This window comes from Mustelus asterias, chromosome 9 (genome assembly GCF_964213995.1).
Source record: "Mustelus asterias chromosome 9, sMusAst1.hap1.1, whole genome shotgun sequence".
NCBI lineage: Eukaryota > Metazoa > Chordata > Chondrichthyes > Carcharhiniformes > Triakidae > Mustelus > Mustelus asterias.
Window position 1 is genome coordinate 68,239,624 of NC_135809.1, and position 14,379 is coordinate 68,254,002.

Here is a 14,379-nt window from a genome sequence, read left to right on the forward strand (position 1 = left end):
ATCAGAAATTGGCTAGTTGTAAGAAGATAGAGGGTGGTGGTTGATGGGAAATGTTCATCCTGGAGTTCAGTTACTAGTGGTGTACCACAAGGATCTGTTTTGGGGCCACTGCTGTTTGTCATTTTTATAAATGGCCTGGATGAGGGTGTAGAAGGATGGGTTAGTAAATTTGCGGATGACACTAAAGTCGGTGGAGTTGTGGACAGTGCGGAAGGATGTTGCAGATTAGAGGGACATAGATAAGCTTCAGAACTGGGCTGAGAGGTGGCAAACGGAGTTTAATGCGGAAAAGTGTGAGGTGATTCACTTTGGAAGGAGTAACAGGAATACAGAGTACTGGGCTAATGGTAAGATACTTGGTAGTGTGGATGAGCAGAGAGATCTCGGTGTCCACGTGCATAGATCCCTGAAAGTTGGCACCCAGGTTGATAGGGTTGTTAAGAAGGCGTACAGTGTGTTAGCTTTTATTGGTAGAGGGATTGAGTTTCGGAGCCATGATGTCATGTTGCAGCTGTACAAAACTCTGGTGCGGCCGCACTTGGAGTTTTGCGTACAGTTCTGGTCGCCACATTATAGGAAGGATGTGGAAGCGTTGGAAAGGGTGCAGAGGAGATTTACCAGGATGTTGCCTGGTATGGTGGGAAGGTCTTATGAGGAAAGGCTGAGTGACTTGAGGCTGTTTTTGTTAGAGAGAAGAAGGTTAAGAGGTGACTTAATAGAGGCATGCAAGATGATTAGATAGGGTGGACAGTGAGAGCCTTTTTCCTCGGATGGTGATGCCTAGCACGAGGGGACATAGCTTTAAATTGAGGGGTGATAGATATAGGACAGATGTCAGAAGTAGGTTCTTTACTCAGAGAGTAGGTAAGGGCGTGGAATGCCCTGCCTGCAACAGTAGTGGACTCGTCAACATTAAGGGTATTTAAAGGGTCATTAGATAAACATATGGATGATATTGGAATAGTGTTGGTTAGATGGGCTTTAGATTGGTTTCACGGGTCGGCGCAACATCGAGGGCCGAAGGGCCTGTACTGCGCTGCAATGTTCTATGATCTCATTGAAATAATTAAAATTCTGAGAGGGTTTGACAGCGGTGAGAGATCGTTTCTCCTGCCTGTGAAGGCGAGGAGGAGGAGTCATAGTGTCAGGATAAGAGGGCAACCATTTTGGAATGGCTCAGAGAAATGTCTTCACTCAGAAGGTTGAGAATCTTTGGAATTCTCCAGCCCAGAAAGCTGTGAATGTTCACTTGTTAAGTACATTGAAGACAGAGACTGAGATTTTTCTGCCCTAGCAATGCCCATTGTAAATAGCATTAATGGAGGAGTTCAGCCATGATTTTAATGAAAAGGGTGGGTTCAAAGGGTCGAATATTTCCCATGTTCTTCTACCCTTCAGGGTCAGTGTCCTAAGTAGCACTTGTCAATAGCACAGTCTGTATTGAGCAAATCCAAACACAGACAAGCCTTACAGTATTACATTGTGTTACTTGTGTTTTAATTGTAAACAAGTGGTGGCATTAACCAGATATTCACTTTTGTCCCTACAAATAAACAGAATCAAACTGTGATCATCGGGTTAGGAGGCACTCGCTCATAATCTGTAATTATGAAAATCAATGCTGATAAAATGTGTAAAGACTACCTCCATGTATATCCTTCGCCTACTGGCTGTCTGGAATATACTACCACCTGCAGGTGTCACACTTACTTGCAAATGACATGAATCCTCCAAAGCCCTCATTGCTGTTGTTGGAGACAGTGGAGTTTGGCGAACTGGCTCGTGAGTCTGACTCCGCCTCAGAATCACTCGGGAGTCTCAAACTGTTGGGGCGGAGAGGTTTTGGAGGCCTGTAACATTGGAAACCAAAATGAACGCCTGTTTCTATCCTTGCAAATCCAGGTTACACATTTCTCAACATCTTAATATCTATTCTGTGATATGAAGCCCAAAACTGAATATAGTTGGAATTGAGATTTTTTACAAGTCTAAACTAATTTCTCCACCTTTTAATCTGATCCCTCTAAAATCAACTTATGCTTTTATTAAAATACCATTACAATCCTACTTGGATTGGTGTACTTAAACCCCCAGATATTATTTCTTACTTTCCAAAGAGTGTGTGAACTTGTTACGATCCTTAGTCAGACCTCAGGACATGAGGGGAGGTCCAGTTGATGCCCAATAACGTTTTGTTTAAAATAAATAAATGTTGAGATTCCAGACACTTGTTTAAGTCACAAGAAACACAAGTTTTGATCAAACAGGGGTGGCACAGTGGTTAGCACTGCTCCTCACAGACATGCCTGCGACCTGGCCTTGGGTGACTCTCTATATGGAGTCTGCACGTTCTCCCCATGTCTGCTTGAGTTTCCTCTGGGTGCTCAGGTTTCCTCCTACAGTCCAAAGATGTGGAGATGAGATGGATTGGCCATGATAAGTTGACCCTAATGTCAGGGGATTAGCAGGGTAAATGGGAGTGGGGATTGTGGTCGGTGCAGGCTCGATGGGCCAAATGGCCTCCTTCTACACTGTAAACAAGCTCTTTTCCCTGATGCTCAGGTGGATTTCTCAAACTCTCCCCAATTCCCAGACCTCACAGCATTTGAGTTGTTCTGTAGTTTTTAATGTTTGTCACAATCAATCGGGCGGCACGGTAGCACAGTGGTTAGCACTGCTGCTTCACAGCTCCAGGGGCCTGGGTTCGATTCCCGGCTTGGGTCATTGTCTGTGTGGAGTTTGCACATTCTCCTCGTGTCTGCGTGGGTTTCCTCCGGGTGCTCCGGTTTCCTCCCACAGTCCAAAGATGTGCGGGTTAGGGTGATTGGCCATGCTAAAAATTGCCCCTTAGTGTCCTGAGATGCGTAGATTAGAGAGATTAGCGGGTAAAATATGTAGGGATATGGGGGTCGGGCCTGGGTGGGATTGTGGTCGGTACAGACTCGATGGGCCGAATGGCCTCTTTCTGTACTGTAGGGTTTCTATGATTCTATGAATCAGCTGCAAGCTTACCGGTTCTCGTTGATGTTCTGAGCGAAGTTTGGAGTGTAACTTTCTCCCTGTTCCTCCTCGCCCTCCTCAGCAGGGAAACCATATTGAGGCTCGAAGTATGGGTTGTCATAGTCACGCTGACGTCCTGGACCCTCTAAGAGCCCATCATTCTCCCGTCGCTCAAGATTAGCCTTGGCAAAAGCCTGGATTGATGCGGCAGAAATGTGGTTATGGAAAGTCAGTGTCTTCTCCTCTGCTTCTGCCGAGTCGATGGATTCCTGCTGGACCAGAGGTGAACACAGTAAGAAGTTTAACAACACCAGGTTAAAGTCCAACAGGTTTATTTGGTAGCAAAAGCCACACAAGCTTTCGGAGCTCCAAGCCCCTTCTTCAGGTGAGTGGGAATTCTGTTCACAAACAGGGCATATAAAGACACAGACTCAATTTACATGAATAATGGTTGGAATGCGAATACTTACAACTAATCAAGTCTTTAAGAAACAAAACAACGTGAGTGGAGAGAGCATCAAGACAGAGGTGGTCAGTCACTGACAACAGTCACAGGGTCCACAGCCCAAAACCCAGGCCCTGCTTCCCCCCCACCCTCTCCCACCGCCTACCCTCATCGCCCCATCCCTCCCATACTCTTGACATCCCCCTCCCACCCACTACCTTGTCCCCAAAGCAGTGTGTGGGAGGGAGGGGGGACAGCGAGTGTAGGTGGGAGAGCGAGTGTGGGAGCGAGGGGGGACAGCGAGTGTGGGAGCGAGGCGGGACAGCGAGTGTAGGAGGGAGAGCGAGTGTGGGAGGGAGGGAGGGGGACAGCCTGTGTGGGAGGGAGGGGGGACAGCGAGTGTGGGAGGGAGGGGGGACAGCGAGTGTGGGAGGGAGGGGGGACAGCGAGTGTGGGAGCGAGGGGGGACAGCGAGTGTGGGAGGGAGGGGGGACAGCGAGTGTGGGAGGGAGGGGGGACAGCGAGTGTGGGAGCGAGGGGGGACAGCGAGTGTGGGAGGGAGGGGGGACAGCGAGTGTGGGAGGGAGGGGGGACAGCGAGTGTGGGAGGGAGGGGGGACAGCGAGTGTGGGAGGGAGGGGGGACAGCGAGTGTGGGAGGGAGGGGGGACAGCGAGTGTGGGAGGGAGGGGGGACAGCGAGTGTGGGAGGGAGGGGGGACAGCGAGTGTGGGAGGGAGGGGGGACAGCGAGTGTGGGAGGGAGGGGGGACAGCGAGTGTGGGAGGGAGGGGGGACAGCGAGTGTGGGAGGGAGGGGGGACAGCGAGTGTGGGAGCGAGGGGGGACAGCGAGTGTGGGAGGGAGGGGGGACAGCGAGTGTGGGAGGGAGGGGGGACAGCGAGTGTGGGAGGGAGGGGGGACAGCGAGTGTGGGAGCGAGGGGGGACAACGAGTGTGGGAGCGAGGGGGGACAGCAAGTGTGGGAGGGAGGGAGGGGGACAGCGAGTGTGGGAGGGAGCGAGGGGGGACAGCGAGTGTGGGAGGGAGGGGGGACAGCAAGTGTGGGAGGGAGGGAGGGGGACAGCAAGTGTGGGAGGGAGGGAGGGGGACAGCGAGTGTGGGAGGGAGCGAGGGGGGACAACGAGTGTGGGAGCGAGGGGGGACAGCAAGTGTGGGAGGGAGGGAGGGAGGGGGGACAGCGAGTGTGGGAGGGAGGGGGGGAACAGCGAGTGTGGGAGGGAGGGGGGACAGCGAGTGTGGGAGGGAGGGGGACAGCGAGTGTGGGAGGGAGCGAGGAGGGACAGCGAGTGTGGGAGGGAGGGGGGACAGCGAGTGTGGGAGCGAGGGGGGACAGCCTGTGTGGGAGGGAGGGGGGACAGCGAGTGTGGGAGGGAGGGGGGACAGCGAGTGTGGGAGGGAGGGGGACAGCGATTGTGGGAGGGGGGGAAGAGCGAGTGTGGGAGGGAGGGGGGACAGTGAGTGTGGGAGGGAGGGGGGGACAGCGAGTGTGGGAGGGAGGGGGGGGACAGCGAGTGTGGGAGGGAGGGGGGACAGCGAGTGTGGGAGGGAGGGAGGGAGGGAGGGAGGGGGGACAGCGAGTGTGGGAGCGAGGGGGGACAGCGAGTGTGGGAGGGAGGGGGGACTGCAAGTGTGGGAGGGAGGGGGAAAAGAGATACAAGCTGGGCTGAGGAAGGCAGAGTGGAGATGGTGGCGGAAGGTGGTCAGGGATTGGGCCAGGATTGACTGTAATCTCAAAAGTGGACATACATGGTTTGTGCCCTGTATAACAGTGCTGGGACTACTGCTGGCTGTCGTACTCGAGCTGGATCGAAGAGGATTGTTTTCCAGAGAATTTTCACTGTCCAATCCCTGGTCATCCAGGTCATCCCGATATTTCTGAAATCCCTGGAACTCTATCTCACTGGGATCACCAAGGGCCGCATGGGTTGGAGGATCGATATCTGTAATGACAGTGAGAGATGATGTTCATAAAGTTCCTCGAGTTATATTCCACATTGACTCTTCACTCTGTCACAACCCCTAACTGAAAATCTGACTGGAACAGAGTTGACATTTCAAATTCAACATTAAACTTGTCAAGAGCTCTAATCAACTGGAAAAACTGTTTCTCTCTCTCCACAGATGCTACCAGGTTCAAGTGTTTCCACCACCTATTTATACCCCCAAGCTCCATGTCCTTGAATGCTAGCTAAATATCTTCTCTCCACATTCCTTAAATACCTCTTTCTTCAGACCATGGGGTTTTACGCCTCGAGCCTGGTCCACACTCAATACCATCATGGCTGATCCGATCTTGGTATCATCTCAATTTTCCTGTCTGCTCCCTCATAGCCCTCGACTTCCCAACACCAGGACCTATCTCACCTCTTGTTGCAGCGTGTTATTTTGAGTACAGAGTATTCTTATAAGCCATTCTCCCATATAATTGTTTTACTGGTGTCTGTTCAGGGTTCGGAGCATGTGCAGGTTTTGGAGGGATTTTCAGTCTGCAAGAGATCATCCTGTAAGCAAGACCCATTTTACTCGTGCTCCAGTTTTCATAGTTATTACTACTATCGTTAACTTCATTATTTAATTATATAAAGGAGTTCCTTCTTTGAAACAAAGCATTTGACTACCCCCCTTGTGGTCTCACGTTACCACACCCTTGAACAAGTTTTCGACGGCCTCGTCTCTCCTTATCTCTGGCTCCAAAAAATCCAGAGATCCACGACCTGGTGATGGAGATATTTCTCATCTATTATTCTATCCTCGAGTTCTAGACTCCTCCCTCAAAAGGAAACGTCCTCTGAGCATCCACCCTGTCAAGCTTCCTTAGGATCTTATATGGTTCAATAAGATCACCTCTTATCCTTATGAACTCCCACGGCCACAGGTCCAAACTGCTCAACCTTTCCTCTCAAGCTAAATCCATCAATTCAGGAATACAAGTGAACCTCTCTGAACTGCTTCCAATGCAAGTACATCCCCCAAAGAGACCAATTCTGTACACTGTACTCTTGGTGTGGTCTCACCAATAGCCGATGCATCTGTAGTAAAACTTCCTACTTTTACACTCCTGCTTGCATGCCATTCACTCTCCAAATTACTTGCTGCACCTGCATGTTCACTTTTTGTGATTCATGTACATGGACACCCAGATCCTTCAGTACTGCAGCTTTCTACAGTCTCTCTCCATTTAAATAATGTTCTGCTTATCTATTCTGCCTGCCAAAGAGAACAACCTCACGTTTTCCCACATTATACTGAGATAGGGCGGCACGGTGACACAGTGGTTAGCACTGCTGACTCATAGCACCAGGGTCCAGGTTTGAATCCTGGCTTGGTTCACTGTCTGTGTGGAGTTTGCACATTCTCCCTGTATCTGCGTGGGTTTCCTCCGGGTGCTCCAGTTTCCTCCCACAGGTGGATTAGGTGGATTGGCCATGCTAAATTGCCCCTTCATGTCAGGGGGGCGAGCTAGGGTAAATGCATGGGGTTGTGGGGATAGGGCCTGGGTGGGATTGTGGTCGATGTGGGTCCGATGGGCCGAATGGCATTGTATGATCCTATGATAATTCAGGTCAGAAACTCCAAGGTGTTTTATAAAGCCCGCTTGCACCTTGGAGTTTGCAATTTGAATTTGGATAGGGTAAGCATGAGGTGTTTCACTTCAGATATGATTCAAATGACTCACTAGGGAGCTTTTATCGAACAAACTTTATTTAAAAATACAGTTAACATGTATAAAAAGAAAATTAGCAATAACTTTCACCAATTACAAACAAGAAATAAAAAACAACCATGATATTGTATAAACCTCAACAGCTAAATACCATTCCAACCAAACAAACCCCATAAAGAAAAGCCTTGCCACCCGTTTAGCACAGAAAATACAAATGCTCACATGATGCTGGACCTTAATCCCTTGGATAGATGCTGACACACACAGAATGGTTTGAAGTCTGAATAGCTTCCCAAAACAGGAGCGCGGCAGCGGGCGTGGGGAGGGAGCGGCAGCGCGCGCGGGGAGGGAGCGGCAGCGCGCGCGGGGAGGGAGCGGCAGCGCGCGCGGGGAGGGAGCGGCAGCGCGCGCGGGGAGGGAGCGGCAGCTCGCGCGGGGAGGGAGCGGCAGCGCGCGCGGGGAGGGAGCGGCAGCGCGCGCGGGGAGGGAGCGGCAGCTCGCGCGGGGAGGGAGCGGCAGCTCGCGCGGGGAGGGAGCGGCAGCTCGCGCGGGGAGGGAGCGGCAGCGCGCGCGGGGAGGGAGCGGCAGCGCGCGCGGGGAGGGAGCGGCAGCGCGCGCGGGGAGGGAGCGGCAGCGCGCGCGGGGAGGGAGCGGCAGCGCGCGCGGGGAGGGAGCGGCAGCGCGCGCGGGGAGGGAGCGGCAGCGCGCGCGGGGAGGGAGCGGCAGCGCGCGCGGGGAGGGAGCGGCAGCGCGCGCGGGGAGGGAGCGGCAGCGCGCGCGGGGAGGGAGCGGCAGCGCGCGTGGGGACTGAGCGGCAGCGCGCGCGGGGAGGGAATGGCAGCGGGGAGGGAGCGGCAGCGCGCGTGGGGAGGGAGCGACAGCACACATGGGGAGGGAGCGGCAGCGCACACGGGGAGGGAGTGGCAGCGCACGCGGGGAGGGAGCGGCAGCGGGCACGGGGAGGGAGCGGCAGCGCGCGCGGGGAGGGAGCGGCAGCGCGCGCGGGGAGGGAGCGGCAGCGCGCGCGGGGAGGGAGCGGCAGCGGGGAGGGAGCGGCAGCGCGCGCGGGGAGGGAGCGGCAGCGGGGAGGGAGCGGCAGCGCGTGGGAGGGAGCGGCAGAGTGTGGGAGGGAGCGGCAGCGCGCGGGAGGGAGCGGCAGCGCGCGCGGGGAGGGAGTGGCAGCGGGGAGGGAGCGGCAGCGCGCGTGGGGAGGGAGCGGCAGCGCACACGGGGAGGGAGCGGCAGCGCACGCGGGGAGGGAGCGGCAGCGGGCACGGGGAGGGAGCGGCAGCGGGCGCGGGGAGGGAGCGGCAGCGTGCGCGGGGAGGGAGCGGCAGCGCGCGCGGGGAGGGAGCGGCAGCGCGCGCGGGGAGGGAGCGGCAGCGCGCGCGGGGAGGGAGCGGCAGCGCGCGCGGGGAGGGAGCGGCAGCGCGCGCGGGGAGGAGCGGCAGCGGGGAGGGAGCGGCAGCGCGTGGGAGGGAGCGGCAGAGTGTGGGAGGGAGCGGCAGCGCGCGGGAGGGAGCGGCAGAGCGCGGGAGGGAGCGGCAGAGCGCGGGAGGGAGCGGCAGAGCGCGGGAGGGCGCGGCAGGGCGTGTGAGGGAACGTCTAGGTACTAGCTAACAAAGAACCAACAGCAGAATCTTCACTCCAGGAAGGCCAGGGGACCTGCTTCCAATTAGCCAGCAGAATTTACAAAACCAGGGCAAAAAACAGAAACACTGCTTTTCAGTCTGATGTCCAAACACGTTCTAACTAAAGCAGCAGCCAGTAGCCAAACTGAAAGTGAAGTCTTGAATTCACTATGAAGAAAAAACTGTCCAAAACACATGACCTGCCACCCAGTTGTAAATTCCAAGTCAGTGCGTTAAACCCAGATTAAAAATAGACAAAATCCCATTGAAGCAGCAATAGAAGGACTTTTAAGCAGGCAGGTGGTGTCACAATGAAACGAAAAGGCCTGCTTACAAACTGTCGAGAACATGATTTAAAAAAACATTTCTCAAAGGCACACTAGCGTCACAATACTCCATCTGGCAATTTTTTGCCCACTCACTTAATCTATTTACATCCTTTTGTAAACTCTTGATAACTTTCCTTGGTATCATTGACACTTGGTCCTTTCATCCTGGTCATTAATATAGATTATAAATAGTTGAGGCCTTGGCACTAATCCCTGCGGCACTTTATTAGTTACAGTTTGCTCATTTGAAAGTGACCAACATATCCAGACTGTGTTTCCTTTCAGTTAGCAACTCTTTATTAATGCTAGTGAATTTATTAATGCTAGGTGAAGTCGCATGGGATCAGAGGTGAGCTGGCAAGGTGGATACAAAACTGGCTCGGTCAAAGAAGACAGAGGGTAGCAATGGAAGGGTGCGTTTCTGAATGGAGGGCTGTGACATGTGGTGTTCCTCAGGGATCAGTGCTGGAACCTTTGCTGTTTGTAATATATATAAATCATTGGGAGGAAAATGTAACTGGATTGATTAGTAAGTTTGCGGACGACACAAAGGTTGGTGGATTTGCGGATAGCAGGATATAGATCAGTTGGAGACTTGGGCGGAGAGATGGTAGATGGAGTTTAATCCGTACAAATGTGAGGTAATGCATTTTGGAAGGTCTAATACAGATAAGAAATATACAATGGCAGAACCCTTAGGAGTATTGATAGGCAAAGGGATCTGGGTGTACAGGTACACAGGTCACTGAAAGTGGCAATGCAGGTGGAGAAGGTAGTCAGGAAGGCATACGGCATGCTTGCCTTCATCGGCCGGGGTGTTGAGTTTAAAAATTGACAAGTCATGTTGCCGCTTTATAGAACCTTAGTTCGGCCACACTTGGAATATAGTGTTCAATTCTGGTCGCCACACCACCAGAAGGATGTGGAGGCTTTGGAGAGGGTACAGAAAAGATTTACCAGGATGTTGCCTGGTATGGAGGGCATCAGCTATGAGGAGAGGTTGGAGAAACTTGGTTTGTTCTCACTGGAGCGACGGAGGTTGAGGGGAGACCTGATAGAAGTCTACAAGATTATGAGAGGCATGGACAGAGTGGATAGTCAGAAGCTTTTTCCCAGGGTGGAAGAGTCAATTACTCGGGGGCATAGGTTTAAGGTGCGAGGGGCAAGTTTTAAAAGAGATGTACGAGGCAGATTTTTTACACACAGAGTGGTGGGTGCCTGGAACTCGTTGCCGGGGGAGGTAGTGGAAGCGGATACGGTAGTGACTTTTAAGGGGCGTCTTGACAAGTACATGAATGAGATGGGAATAGAGGGAGATGGTCCCCGGAAGGGTAGGGGGTTTTAGTTCAGTCGGGCAGCATGGTCGCTGCAGGCTTGGAGGGCCGAAGGGCCTGTTCCCGTGCTGTAATTTTCTTTGTTCTTTGAATCTCCTCCAACATTATGAGCTCTTATCTGATATGTGGCACTTTATCAAATGCCTTTTGGAAATCCAAATACACTCCATCTACTGGTTCCCGGTTTCCCTCTATCCAACTTCTCACCCTAATGAGAACACAACAAATCATTTCTTAACCTACTCAACATGTCCACTGATGGGGTTGTTTATGGTAAATAATGAGATCCCGCCTTTGGGTGAGCAGTTTTCTCATGACTTCCCTTTTTAACCATCGCCTTCCTTATTTATAACTGAGGAGTCTGAGGGACACAGGTGAACAGTTGACCCAAGTAACTTTCAACAAATTGTTGTCCATGATGTTGGTAAATTCTTTGATGACATGGCACTGTTGTTTGCTCGGCAGCATTTATTGCTCATCCCTAATTGCTCTTAAGAAAAGGAGGTGGTAAGCTGCCTTCAGGAACCACTTCAGTCCATCTGGGGTAGGTAGGCCAAAGCTGGGCAGAGTGTGTCATTCTCACTTCTGGCTCGAGGGCAGTTAAACCCACAAAAGCTAAATGAGGCAAGGATGCAGATTTCCTTCCCTAAAGGACATTAGTGAGGCAGGTGGAGATTTATGATAATCTAACACTTAACCATAGAATCACTACAATGCAGAAAGAGGCCATTTGGCCCGTCGAATTTGCACCCACTCTCCGATAGAGCATCCGACTCAGGCCACCCACCCACTCCCCCCAATTCCCCATAGTTTAGCATGGCCAATCCACCAAACCACATCTTTGGACTGTGGGAGGAAACCAGAACACCCGAAGGAAACTCATGCAGACACAGGGAGAACGTGTAAACTCCACACAATCACCCAAGGCCAGAATCAAACCCAGGTCCCTGACACTGTGAGGCAGCCACGCAAACTACTTACTGAGACTAGATTTTAATTCCAGGTTTATTATGTAATTGAATTGAAATTCTCCCAGCTGTCACGGTGGGATTTGAACCCAAGTCCCTAGAGCACTGATTGAGGCCCCTGGATTACTAGTCCAGTGACATTACCACTTGGTCATCACTAAGCTATCTCTTCCTTTACCTGAGGGAGGCTGGCAGCAGGCACTGTGATTGGTGCAATACACACAGCAGCCCAGTCAGTGCCAAGAGCACCTGGCAGGAAAGCGACTCTAAAGCAGCAAGCTTCAGAGGGCTCACTTGCCCTCAGTACAATTTGCAAATGTAGTCAGACTGGGTACTCACTGGGCGTGTCCCCTTTGATATCGCACTTCATCATCTCACTCACAAAGTCACCCAGGGATGAGTACGAGGAGCTGGAGTCGTTGTATTCCACACTGTCACTGCCACTGGAATAGAGGGGAGAGTTAGCAGCAACACCAACAGAGAAGAGCACAAGGTAATCCATAAACAAAACAGCTGGACACACTTGGCAAGGCATCACCTGGAGAAAGATGGGACTCGGCTAATATTTCTTGGTCATATTTTCCAGTCCCAAGGGACAGCCAATGAATGAACTGCATTTCAAAAAGAGCTGAAGGAGGAAAGGAAATGAATATAAAATGCCGCAAACAGGAAAATCGATAGAAACTCCTTAGGAGCCTGATGGGGATCTCCAACAGGAGAGGACTCATCTTAAAAATCCTAACTCTCGCCAAATCATCTCTCAACCCACTCGGTGTTCATTGAGTACACCGAGTCCTGGTCCAGCAGCATTGAGTTGGTTTAGCAACCCTTCCATCAAACCTCTCCTCCCCTGGTTAAAGAAGAAACAACCATCTTTCCATGGGTACTCTATCCTCACAGCCTAAATGTAACTTGTAAATGTAATTTGTTAATGTAAATTGTTAATTCCTGCACTCATTTTCATTTTGAAAGAATGGAAAGTTGCGAGAAAACAACAATCATCATTTCAACAGGTCATTTTCAGACAACCTTTAAATCTGTCTTCCTCCAACCCAGTTGTAGATGTTGCTGCATTAAAACAATCTTAAATATACACCTGACAGCCATTGCACACCAACTGGATTCACATTGTTTAATAGAAACATAGGAAATAGGAGGGTCAGGAGTAGGTCATTCGGTCCTTTGAGCCTGCTCTGCCATTCATGATGACCATGGCTGATCATCCAACTGTGACGATACTATTCCCTTAAGAAATGTATTTGAATATGTCTATAGGGATATTGCTTTAAATTGAACAATAGAGATAGCGAGCTGTTAAGAATTATACTTTTTGTCATTTTTAAGTATTTTAATTGGTAAAAGTTAGAAACATAGAAAACTACAGCACAAACAGGCCCTTCGGCCCACAAATTGTTCCGAACGCATCCCTACCTTCTAGACCTACCTATAACCCTCCATCCTATTAAGCTCCATGTACTCATCCAGGAGTCTCTTAAAAGACCCTATTGAGTTCGCCTCCACCACCACTGACGGCAGCCGATTCCACTCGCCCACCACCCTCTATGTGAAAAACTTACCCCTAACATCTCCCTGTACCTACCCCCCAGCACCTTAAACCTGTGTCCTCTCATAGCAGCCATTTCCACCCTGGGAAAAAGCCTCTGAGAGTCCACCCGATCTATGCCTCTCAACATCTTATACACCTCTATTAGGTCTCCTCTCATCCTTCGTCTCTCCAAGGAGAAAAGACCGAGCTCCCTCAGCCTATCCTCATAAGGCATGCCACTCAATCCAGGCAACATCCTTGTAAATCTCCTCTGCACCCTTTCAATCTTTTCCACATCCTTCCTATAGTGAGGCGACCAGAACTGAGCACAGTACTCCCAAGTGGGGCCTGACGAGGGTCTTATATAGGTGCATCATTATCCCCGACTCCTAAACTCAATCCCTCGATTGATAAAGGCCAGCACACCATACGCGTTCTTAACCACCTCCTCCACCTGCGGGGCCGATTTTAGAGTCCTATGGACCCAGACCCCAAGGTCCTTCTGATCCTCTACAGTACTAAGAATCTTTCCCTTTATATTGTACTCCTTCATCCCATTTGACCTACCAAAATGGACCACGACGCATTTATCTGGGTTGAAGTCCATCTGCCACTTGTCCGCCCAGTCTTGCATCCTATCTATGTCCCTCTGTAACTTCTGACATCCCTCCAGACTATCCATAACCCCACCAACCTTCGTGTCATCGGCAAACTTATCAACCCATCCCTCCGCTTCCTCATCCAGGCCATTTATGAAAATGACAAACAGCAAGGGTCCCAGAACAGATCCCTGGGGTACACCACTGGTGACCGACCTCCATTTAGAAAAAGACCCATCTATACCCACTCTCTCCCTCCTTTGAGCAAGCCAGTTCTGGATCCACCGGGCAGCAGCCCCTTGGATCCTATGCCCTCTCACTTTTTCTAGAAGCCTTGCATGGGGGACCTTATCGAACGCCTTGCTAAAATCCATATAAACCACATCTACCAACTTCCCTTCGTCAATGTGTTTAGTCACATTTTCGAAGAACTCCACCAGGCCCGTAAGGCACGATCTGCCCTTGACAAAGCCATGCTGAGTATTCCTGAGCATACTAAACCTCTCTAAATGCTCATATATCCTGTCCCTCAGGATCTTCTCCATCAGTTTACCAACCACTGAGGTTAGACTCACCGGTCAGTAATTACCTGGGCTATCCCTATTCCCCTTCTTGAAAATAGGAACCACATCCACAATCCTCCAATCCTCCGGCACCTCTCCCGTCTCCATCGACGACGCAAAGATCATCGCCAGAGGCTCTGCAATCTCTTCCCTCGCCTCCCACAGTAACCTGGGGTACATCCCATCCGGACCCGGCGACTTATCTATCTTGATGCCATTCAAAGATTCCAGCACAACCTCTTTCTTAAAGTCCACATACTCAATCCTTTCAGTCCACCGCAC

General features: G+C 51.4%; 1 protein-coding gene across 1 annotated transcript in view; it reads right to left on the bottom strand.

The window, feature by feature from the left end:
* The window catches only part of madd (MAP-kinase activating death domain), a 256,584-nt gene that overhangs the window by 130,415 nt on the left and 111,790 nt on the right, over positions 1-14,379 (bottom strand). Inside the window, exons 9-12 of the mRNA XM_078221357.1 lie at positions 11,729-11,832; positions 5,210-5,403; positions 3,013-3,269; positions 1,711-1,850 (exon numbers count right to left, since the gene is read on the bottom strand). Of these exons, the coding sequence (XP_078077483.1) occupies positions 1,711-1,850; positions 3,013-3,269; positions 5,210-5,403; positions 11,729-11,832 (695 nt within the window). The remainder of the gene's footprint in view (positions 1-1,710; positions 1,851-3,012; positions 3,270-5,209; positions 5,404-11,728; positions 11,833-14,379) is intronic.